This window comes from Pagrus pagrus (genome assembly GCF_965226575.1).
Source record: "Pagrus pagrus genome assembly, chromosome: 1".
Lineage (NCBI taxonomy): Eukaryota > Metazoa > Chordata > Actinopteri > Spariformes > Sparidae > Pagrus > Pagrus pagrus.
The window spans coordinates 33,339,372-33,350,780 of NC_140185.1; the positions used below are offsets into that span (position 1 = coordinate 33,339,372).

At 41.4% G+C, this 11,409-nt stretch overlaps 1 protein-coding gene across 3 annotated transcripts; it reads left to right on the forward strand.

Annotated features, from left to right (window-relative positions):
• Positions 1 to 704: 704 nt before the first annotated feature.
• On the forward strand, positions 705 to 10,322 carry LOC311255514 (retinoblastoma-like protein 2). 3 transcript variants are annotated; one of them, XM_084350058.1, is made up of 14 exons: positions 705 to 841; positions 3,835 to 3,940; positions 5,286 to 5,389; positions 5,760 to 5,863; positions 6,059 to 6,196; positions 6,391 to 6,555; positions 6,750 to 6,819; positions 6,977 to 7,062; positions 7,495 to 7,671; positions 7,895 to 7,966; positions 8,155 to 8,218; positions 8,325 to 8,485; positions 8,563 to 8,727; positions 8,849 to 10,322. In XM_084350058.1, exons 2-14 carry the CDS (start codon positions 3,882 to 3,884, stop codon positions 8,993 to 8,995), a joined length of 1,512 nt encoding a protein of 503 aa, XP_084206184.1. In that variant the 5' UTR covers positions 705 to 841; positions 3,835 to 3,881; the 3' UTR covers positions 8,996 to 10,322. The 3 variants fall into 3 exon arrangements, with proteins under 3 accessions (XP_084206184.1, XP_084206182.1, XP_084206183.1); XM_084350056.1 differs by having other exon boundaries at positions 3,876 to 3,940; XM_084350057.1 differs by lacking the exon at positions 705 to 841 and adding an exon at positions 3,092 to 3,249 and having other exon boundaries at positions 3,876 to 3,940.
• Positions 10,323 to 11,409: the final 1,087 nt, after the last annotated feature.

Below are 11,409 nucleotides of genomic sequence, written 5' to 3' on the forward strand. Positions count from 1 at the left end.
AAATCATTATACAATGATTATAAAGTGTGATGTCACAAAGTTACGGAATCAAAGGCGTGACTACTGACGTGGCGTTTCAGGAGCAGTGTTTTCTGTGGGAGAGAGGAGCTTCTGTTGGTGTAGACTTTGACCTTTTTAACTTTTAACATCTCTTACATGCATGAGAACAAATGCAAACCACTGAAGGACAGGAACAAGCATAATAGGCCTTTGTTTTCTGATTTCTAACTCTAGCTCTTTGTGAAGAAAGGGAGCCACATGAACTTTAGAGTCCCCTGTGAACTCTTTTTGCTACTTGCACTCACATACTGATATGTTAGTAACCACTAAGTGCCATTTTTAGGTATTGTAATGTAGAATTTATACACAAGTGCTGCATAAAGGGTTTGTAAACCTTATTAAATGTGTCTAGAAATATGACTAAACATCCATCAAACTCTTCACATTTTCTTAACCAACACCAGTTGCAGATTAAGTGCATAAACACTCCCATGAACGTCTTTGTTAAAGCCGAGGGTTTAGCAGGTTTTCCACCCGGCTGTAAGTCCTCCATGCCTCCTCTTGGCGGCACCCAGAGGCCTGTGTTAGTCAACTGCTCGGTGCTTATCATAGCAACCAGACACAGATGACAAGTCGGGGCTTGTCTGCTGCTGAGAAGAGGCCAATGAGCTGAACTTCCTCAGTGTGCAGAGCAGCAGGTTGACTGCTCTGAGTTACCATGCTGCACAGCTCCACTGCTACCAGCTGGACCTAAAGACACATACAGGGGGGATTCTCAGGTCTGAAGACCCTCCATCTGGTTTTCTGACCTCACCCAAAAAACACACACTGAGCGATACTGGTAAGTGCCTGTTTATGACTTTAGCGTCAAGTCAAAAGTTCAGCCTAACTGACATGACTGAGAGTTTGCACGAACAGTCAGCTGAACAGTTTTAAAGGGAGTGTAACACTGTTATAAAGCTGCAGCACAGGCTCACACTCCACAGTCAGTAATTACCTTTAACTTTAAATAACTGTAATGCAGCCAGGCTTTAACACACTGAGTGACTACATTGTTATTGCTGATCCAGAAACATGAATTCAAACTAAATCGAAGTGACATTTAAATGTTTAGCACGTGTCTTAAAATGAAAGTAAGGCTTGTTTTGATAGAACTTCTGTCAGTGGAGGAAACAGGAAATGGGTGTAACCTCTCCCAAATTGGCAACAGTTTGTGTAACTCAGAGTGTAAAAATTAATCTGCTGACACCAAAGAAACACGCAGTGCTGGATGGCATCATGTGGAAATATGTTTATTTCCATATAATGTGTTGTAAAGTCCCAGCAGAGTCAAAAAAATACAAGTACAAGCTGTTTTTGTTTTGTTCGTTTCATCCAGTTTATCTCCTCTCTGTATGTACAGTCTGCCACTGACTGATCTTCCTGTGTTTAATGTGTCCGTGGACTCACAACACAGTAATGGAGTATTAACACATCTGTTGTCGAAGATTTCTTGACAAACCCTGGGCAGTTTTAATCAGATAATGAATGGCCCAGGCTATGATTCATATAAAGAGTATGAGTAGGTATGAGCATGCTGATCCCTCCCAAAACTATCAGCTGTAGGTTTTATCCTGCTGCAGCTGAGGATATGAGTTGGAAAACTAGTCCTCTAAGTGTAAAAGCGGATGTTTAACTTGAGATGAGTCTGTCTGTGTTTTATTTACTGTACTGTATGTGCCAGTGCTCTGTATCACTTACTGGTCATGTAATGTACATGTAACATTTGATCTCAAGTCAGTGATAACAGTTCCATGAAGCTCATGTCTATAGTGCTTTATAAAACATTATGAATATTTATGAGTGCTTATAAGTGTTATTATACAGGACTATAGGCACTATATAATGCATTATAATGTATTATGGACATGGGCTCAGGACTGTAGCTACGATTGAGGACACTGAGGTCATGTCCTGGGTATTTTTTCTGGGTCTTTTTAACATTTATAATATATAAATTTCCTAAAATGTTAAAGTGACAACAATTCTGATACAATTGTTGGCCATCCCACTATTGATGACTACAAAAAGTTCAAAATTAGCCATTTGATAAATTTCTTCTCTTGAATTCTAGTCCAATTTTCGTCGTACTGGCACTTTGAGACTACAAATCACTTCAGAAAAAAAAGTCAATGTCAAAATGCATTGAAATGCAAAGATTTATATGACAGTCTTTCACCCCTGAACTCCAGGGCCAGGACGTATGACCTCAGTATATCTAAAATCCTGGCTACAGCCCTGCGTGGGCTTCATGAAAGTGTTATTACCAAGAACGCACCTGTGGATCCGAGGACACACTCTTGAAATCACTTCTGTGCAAACTTGAACTTTGCCTGAGGCAGAAGATTAACGAGGGGGAATAATAATCGAGAATTATTGCTATTAATAAAGTACTTAAGACCATCTCCAGATAAAAGGGACCTTATCTTGAAAATGTGTCAAGATGAATGAATGAAGCCAGAGTGAGTCACGGTCTTGCTTGAGCATGATAACAGAAAAGGTAGGAAACGGATGATATCGATCGACTTTATGTCACTGAGAGTTTTGAATGCACAAACAGTACAGCTGTGTGTGCGTGTGTGTCAGTGGAAGATCAACAAGTGTGTTGTTATTTAGAAATACCTTCCAAAGATCTGGGTAGTTAATTACATTTACAAAAGACAGCTAGTCCGACTGTAACTGCTCCAAGTGTCTCCTAAAGACAGGAAATAAATGGCCGGCAGTTGAATTCATTCGGACACAACTTTTTTAAACTAAATCAGGTCAAGTGGTGACGTCTAAATGGCTATGAAGAGGAAACATCAGGGAAACTACCACAAGAAAAGCTGGAGCCTGTGCAGGCCTACAGGATCAACAAACAAAATCACAGTTCAGATCTTCGCCTGTGTCATGCAACCTCAGCTTCCTTACAGTCTCTCAGCTCGGGGGTTCCTTCTCTATATCTCACACACACACACACAAACACACAAACACACACACACACACACATCCGTGCAGGCTGAGGTCTGTCTGACTCAGAGAGGACACCAACCCGGAATGAAAACAGCACATGTGGGACTGATAAGAGGAAACAGAGTCTCTATTCAGGCCGGACCGAGGAGGAAACAAACACTCCTTAAGAAGAATCTGACAAAGAAAAAATACCCTCAATTAAGCCTAAAATGATCCCGCCTGCCAAAACGTCTTATCGTTGAGACCTGCACTGTCACGGTAGGCTTGTTGTTCTTCTGTGATGATTGTAGTCGCTGCTTACAGACACGAGTCTTCTGTGGCATCCAAAACGTTTTTATTGTTACACCTTCAACATGACAGTCAGTGCTGCTCTTGTTTCTCTATGCTAGAGCTAACGGCTAACGTTACTCTGTCCAAAAGTTCAAAAAGTGCACCTGCAAGCACCTCCAGAGTTTACCACATAAGTTAAGTCACAGTGAGTAACTCTGCCCACCGGAACCAAGACCAGAACCTCTAAATCTCAAAATCTGGTTTTATGCAGACTGTTAGATTTGTATCAGTCTTCTTATCTCATCTCATTCTTTGGCAAAAAGCAAATAAGTGTGTTTCCTGCCGACGTCAAACTGTTCCTGTAAGTCCCTCCTGAAACCAGGGGATGACGTCACACACACACACACCACTTCCACTTCCACTTCTGTGGTTTTCCTGGAAGACAGTTTCTTGAGAAATGAAAAACATTTTTTTTTTATTTTTACACCATTTTAACACATTGTATTTATTTAGTGGTCGACTGACTGGTTCCACTCCCCTAATTGTCTCTGTGCTTCTAATGTTCTTGTTTAGGGGCCTGTTCCTGCTCTGACTCTGATCCTGTGTGTGTGTAGGTCACCATGGCAAACGAGCAGCAGGGTAACCTGGGAAAGCCCGACCCGCTGATGGCTATGTTCAGGTTGGCACTACAGTCTTTCAGTATTACTCACACAGTGGAATTATGACATTATATCAGCAGGTCATGTTGACATGAAGCAAGTAGCTCCAGGAAAGCTGCTGTTAGCTACAGCGTCTCTGTTGTATAACCACACATGGCTCCTACATGCATGTTCGGTTTTGACACATAACATCTGCTTGTACACAGAATTAAGTCTGCATTGAGACAAAGATTGTACTGTGTGTAAACATTGTGTTAGGTTGAGGAGGTTTATGTTTACTCTTTAAACTCCTTAGAGCTTTTAAAGTTGCAGTGAGGGATTTTATTTACTTCTCAAGTCGACTGCAACTACTCAACGTGATTAGTTGTCTAGTCGATTAAATGTTGCTATGCTTGTTTTTTAATTTAAAGGGGGAATATGTAGTTTTTTTAAAAGTAATTCAAACTCAGAATTGTAATGCAATATCAGTGAGGTAGTAATAGAAACTCAGAAATATTTATTTTTTAATAACTGAATAAACAAGCTGTTCTCAGAAGAAAATAAGGTCCCAAGAACACTGAAGCTAGGAAGGTGGCAGGGCCTGCCAAATGTAAACAAAGTAAAACAGTATGAAACTGTGTTGTCCTTAAAGGTCAGTTTGTTTATTAAGTTTGTTTAGGTTTATGTTTTCTGAGTCAGATGTTGCTTCATGAAACATGATGGTTTCAAACTGCTCTAATCATAATTACAATGTTTTTTCAGATGGTTTTTAACCTTGTAGATTCAATTGGGCTCAATTTCAACTGATTTCTGAATGTTCCCTTGCTTTTAGACCAGTTGACTGGTCTCAGTTTAAAGAATAAGTCCCCCCAGAAATACAAATTCAGTTATTACCTACTCACCCCCCATATGGATGAAACAACTGAAGTAGGTGAGGACTTGTTTTAAAACATAAAAAAACAAAACAAATGAAAGAAAACATGCAGCTTTTTCAGTGTGATCCAAGTCACAGGAAGCCCTGAGGTCCCAAATTGAAAAAACAATATTTACACTTTTTTTTAAGCAGCAATCTTCACTGTACCTGCTAAAGCTAAAAACGTTAGCTTAGCAGTCTGGGGTGGTTTGACTGCGGTGTAAATAACATCTTTTACAATCAATTTGGGGTATCATGGCTTCCAGACACTTGGATAATGACAGCCAAGTTGTATGGAGTCATTTATGTTTTTTTGTTTGTTTGTTTTTTGTTTTTTTTTGCACAAAATGCCAATTTCTGCACAATGTTGCTTTAAACGTCAGACAAATTTGTCCTTATGAACATCCCTATTCTCAACCCACAACTTTCCTCATTTATCGTCTCTACTAACGACTACGATTCCCCTGATTTAGAGACTGCTCCAGAGACCCGACCGAGGCGATTGAAGCCAGACTGATACATATGCTGCACACATTTCTACAACACCACAGGGAAACTGCAGCAAATGAGACCCAAGGTACACTAACACACTCAGCAATTCTCATACAGTGGGATGAGGGAATGGGACAATAACTTGAAGTCTGGGGATGAATGCATGACGAGGGCTGCCGTTTGAATTCAAAGAAGCACTGATTACAGCCTTCTTAGTGTTACTGGTTCATATCCCAGAATTTAATTAGTCTTTTTTCATCATCCACTGGTTCTCTCAGAAGGAACAAATGTCTCTTTGAGCACAGCAGGGAACCACTGTCTGCTCACCTGCACTGTTTTAACTCCCCACACGATCACAAAGCTGGCTTTTTTTTTTAATGACAGGTATCACATTCTTGAGTAAAACCCTTATTGTTGATACATGCCACATATAATCCATGTGATACTGTTAACAGAGTTGGCAGCAAAGTGCTGCTGTGAGGCGAAGATCTGGTATTACAAAATCCTGAAGAAGCATGCCAGTGAGGAGAGGAAGAGGCTGGGCATCAGCGACATCTCAGTGAGTGCACCGCCCTCCTGTGGCCACAACTGGAACTGGCTAATGCCTTGTTCAGCACACTAGGGGCACTGTATGACCAGTTGATACAGAATCTGTTATACTACACGTTTATGTCCTTCCTGGTCTGTAGTCATCTTTTATGCATGTTTGTTTTAAAGCACTGCATGCTAAAGGATGTGCATGTGTTTGTCACAGGTCATCTTTGAGAATGATCTCATCCAGTGCTGTCTGGTGGCCTGCTGTCTGGAGATTACCATATCCTTAAATCGTCTGCCATGTGACTTCCCTCTGCTCCTTCAGGTCCTCAAACTGGCACCGTACCACTTCTGGAGGGTGTGTTTCTTCTTCTAAACTTGTTAGCAATCAAGTCTGTGTCAGCGATTTACAAGTTTTACAGGTCAATCAACTCCAAATAATTGCTACAAGGCTTTTGAGACAGTAAAATTGTATCTGACTTGTCTTGAAGGAGAACACACAGGATGGCAAATGTTAAAACATAATTTCACTGTTTTCCTATGGTCCGACAGGTGATTGAGCTGGTGTTGCGGGTCGAAGAGGGCCTTCCTCGCGATGTGGTCAGACACCTCGCCCAAGTGGAGGAGAAAGTCCTGGAGAGCTTGGCCTGGACCGGCGACTCACCGCTGTGGGAAGAACTCCGAGCCAACGAGGGCAATCTGCCCACCTGCCAACAGGTTGGCAATGAAACACACAAAAACACCTCAGTCATGTGCTCAGGTTTATCTCAAGGTGAATGGTGGGTGGCAGTTTCTGAGTGAGATGAAATTAGAAACATGATTAAAATGTTTCCACTGATTTAATGATCGGTCCGAAGCACTACAGCTTCTTTACACATGTGGATTTAATGGAGGCTGTGTGTCATCTGTAGGTGATCCCTTCTGCACAACTTGAAGATCAGAAGAGGACAGATGTGCAGCCTGACGCAAACCTACCAAGAGGTACAAATACAGTTTATTATTGAGGTTCAGTGTGTAGGATGTAGGTGCAACCAACTGAACATCCCTCCTCGGACCCTCCCCTGATGCACCCCCTATTGCAAACCGACTACTTGAGTACTGTTATTATGGATTGACCGGTCGGTTCTGTCATTGCCAGCGGTTCCCAGCGCCGACCAGCAGCGCTCCCCGTCAGCTGACACCAGGCCTCGGATTAGCAACTCCCTTCATCTGTTCGCTCGCAAGGTCAGTCGGTCTGCAGCAGCACAACACTCTCAGATTGTGTGTAATGACATTCGCTCCAAATAACAGTCATCACCACAATCACCATTTTACTGAGACGGAGCCTCCAGAACAGAGTCATGACATTAGCATCGGTTGTATTGACGGTCTATGTTGTGCACATGAAGTGATCCTGGCTGACATTAGAAATTGATTCAACACTACAGATGTACTGTATGCATGATACCTCTGTGGTTTATACACCCATTATGTCTTGAGGTATTGTTTTCCCCCTCCGCTTTTCCCCTCAGTCATTTAATTTATGGAGCATCATATAATTTTAGGTGCATTTGTTCCACATGGGGCAGATCTGGCAGTGTGATCATTTCTCCAGGAATATTTTGGAGATATTGTGCCATGTTTAATGGAGTCATGTTCCCCTCCGCACCTCGTCAGGTGTACAGCTTGATGGCCCGGCGCCTCAGGGAGCTTTGTTCCACACTGCACATCTCCGACGAGCTGAGGTTAAAGATCTGGACCTGTTTTGAGTTCTCTCTGGTCCACTGCACTGACCTCATGGTGGACCGTCACCTGGACCAGCTGCTCATGTGTGCCATCTACGTCATAGCCAAGGTGGGGGTTTAATTTTTTTTATTTTTCTGTGGCTTCTAAAAAATTATTTTATTTGGTTTTTAAACTTTAGTCATTACCGCATCTTATCAACGTTTGATGCCTCCGCTCTCACAGGCGATGACAGAAGACCTGCTAATAAAGATAATTGATCCAGATGTGACACGTCTGCTTAGAGATTAAAAAGTACGTCATGAATTGTTAATTTATGGAATTTGCATCACAGATTACCAACGGGGAGATACTCTTCAAACACATCATGGAGTGCTACAACTCTCAGCCGCTTGCCAGCAGAAGTGTAAGTTTTCTTTTTTCCGATTTATCTCGTCGTCATTTAAGCTCATTTGCGTAAACACTGTGAGAAGTCAAACAGACGATGTGATTTGAGAGCTTACCGAACATTAACACTTTCATTAAACTGACAGGTGAAATGTGATTGACGCGCTGCACTACGAGTGTAGTTGACAGCTTTGTTTCTGTTCCCAGGTCTGTAAAAATGTGCTGATTTCTAACAGAAGAGACGCAGAAAGTTCTCCCTCTGGAAACAAAAGTAAGAAACGCTTTTTTCCTGTAAAAATACACTCGCTCATCTGCATGTACGAGGAAAAAAAGCACAAATGAGCACTTCAGGGAAGTGATTGCATTGTTGATTACAGAAAATGGAGAGCACAGCAACGGTCTCCTGACCCCGAACACACCCTCATCACATTACCCCAGATCCTGTCAGGAGGAGCGGGGAAATCTGATTTACTTCTACAACCAGGTCTACACCACAAAGATGGAGGGCTTCGCCAAGCAGTTTGCCCCAAGCTCTGGAGTAAGTCCCTTTAAAATCTCTAAAACCCAAATACATATAAAACGTTGTAAAAATACTGTTATCACACTCTTTTGTAGGGAGACACGCCTCCTCTGTCTCCATACCCCCGTCAGTGGAAGGCATCTCCTCGCAGACGGAGGCTGTCCGGCAGCCGCTCCATCTACATTTCACCGTACAGCACAGAAACCCCTCCGCCCAGCACATCCGGACTCTGCTACTACTTCAACTCGAGCCCCTCAGAGGTCTGTGGACGTAATGATGGAAAACAAATCATCACCTTGAAATTGTCTTTGTGTAGACTGAATAAATTCCATGTAATTTTTTAATTAGATATTGCCTCAACCATCCTTCCTGTTCCAACAGCGTCTGCGTGAGATCAATAACATGATCAGGACGGGCAGGACGGGCAGGCCGGCCAGCAGGGGGCGCTATGTGTTACCACTGGATAGAGAAGAGGAGGAGGGAGAAGATGGTCCTCTGGTCAAGAGGCTTCGTTCAGGTGATCACTGAGACATTCAGAGGCGACTGGGGAATCGTGGCGAATGATGGCGTGACAGAGGGGGACCAGGACCGACCGTCTCCGGTTACAAAGCTGAACCTGCACCGGAGCGTGGAGGAGCGTGAAGTCTCACTCTGCTCCTCTTTCTGAGACGATGTCAGGCTTTTCGTCTTTAATCTTTATTTATACTTTTTTCTGTACTATGATTACTGATAAGCACCAATGTACTGTGGCAAATTTCAGCTGCTTTTAATTCCTTTAAAAAACGGTATCTTATCAGCATTCCTTTGTCAGATCAAAGTTTTGTCTGCAGTCTAAGCTAAAGTTATGTCTTTTTTTGCTCTTTTGCTCTTCTGTTCTGACACCTCGTGTCCTTGAATGAGGCACTCGGCCCCTCAGCTCGGTGGTAGGAGACTGTCGTCGTCCCGGGCAGCTCCCTGATGGAAGTGTGCAGTGTATAAATTTGAAGTAGGGCATGTCTGGAAAGTGCTCACTTGACTTTCCTCGGATAAATAAAAGGTTAGAGTGAGAAAGGATCGCACTGCACAGACTGATCTGCAGTTAAAGCAGTGGGACAAGCTCATGTGTCAGGCCTCAGCAGGGTCCATGGCCATCATGATTGTAATTGACTTGATTCCGATTAAGTAAGGAATGGTACCAAGTGTTCAGTAGAAGCCACTCTTAAGCAATTTTTAACGTTTTTTTTGTATTTATTTCTATCCTGTAATGATGCTTTCTTGACTTAATGCTTCAGTTTTTTAAATATGTTCATGTTGACACTGAAAACATGAGACATGATTCTTTACTTAATGAAATGAAGGGGAAAGTGCAGGAGCGACAGCAGCATTAAAACTTTACTCAATGGTACTTGAAGAATGTAGACAGATTAAAAAAGGATATTTTTTGAAAGAATCTGTTTGAATAAAAACACTTTTACATCCCATCATCAGCCGTTACTGACTGCAACCTCATATCATGGCTGAGGAATTGTATTAAACCCACTCCACATTTTTGTTAAATCATTCAGTTGATGTACAAGCAAGATTTTGTGACATCACAACTAATGGACCAGTGTTCAACTGTGGAAACTTGAATCCTTCCGCGCCCAGAGACTGAGAATTAATTCCAACCTCATCTTTTTATTTTCATATTCACAGATTCTGGGGCTTATTTAGACTTAAATCATTTAGAGGTGTATTTTCATATCTGTTGTCTTAAACTGAAGGGTCTTTTTTTAAAAGATGTTGTAAAATCAAAACACTGTTCATATATGTGTCAATCTAAACTCTGATGTCTACATGCAAAGATACATCTGAGAATAAACATAAATTTTTTTGACACCATGTCTCATATTGACTTCTCTACAACATACTTGTTCATTAAACCAGTCTCTTTGCTCTATGGGGAAATTATCACAGTTTACCAGGAATCCTGTTTTTACTTGGCAGAGCAGTGCTGCTGTACCTAAATGCCAAACATGATATTTGGTATAGAGCAGTGGTTGAGGAGTGAAAATATTCATATCCTTACTTAAAGGTGCAATATGTAAAAATTTGTGTTTAAAACATTCAAACAGCTCAGCAGTCCAAAGACTTTGTGCAAGCAGTGTAAACAATACCAACACTCCCCCAGTGCTTAGCTTAGTTTAGCTTAACTTAGCTTAGCTTAGCTCCCAGTCAGGGCAGAGTATGTACAGTTTCTATGATAGTACCACTAGCTGCACAGCTAACTGAGCTAACAGCATTAAAAGTGTTGTTTAAGTAAATAGGTACTCAGTGCTGTTAAATTCACACTTTATACTGTTCTAGATTATATCATTAGATTCACATTACTCCGTTGATTGAGGTGGAGCTTATTTTGGATCAGAACAGCAAATAATGATTATTTTCATCATGGATTAATCTGCTGATTATTTGCCCACTAATCAATCGATTGGTAAGTAAAAAATTGAGAAATTAGTGAAAGCTCAAATCATTGAAAACAAATTATAATTATGAATAAAAGAACCATGAAATAAAATTACTTTAGTGGTTATTAAAATAATAATTATTAAATAATTTTCTGTCAGTCGACTAATTGATTCATCCACTGCCTGTATATAAAAGTAAAGAGTAAAAAGGACAATATTTCCCTCTTAGCATGAAAAGAAAAGACTCATGTAAACTACAAGTACCTCAAATTTGAACTTAAGTACAGTACTTAAGTTAATATAGCTCAGACCCAATGGGCCTGTAAATAAGAAGCTGCTCTGACATTATCTGACTGCCGACAAACACTTTTCATGAATTCCACCGACTGAGTAACAGAGCAAACTCACACCAGGTTGGTAACCGTGGCGGCCCTGTGATTGACACACAATCTGTTTTAGTGTTGATCAGTAACCATGTGTTGGCACGCCGCTCAGTTAATTCTCAACCAATGTTGC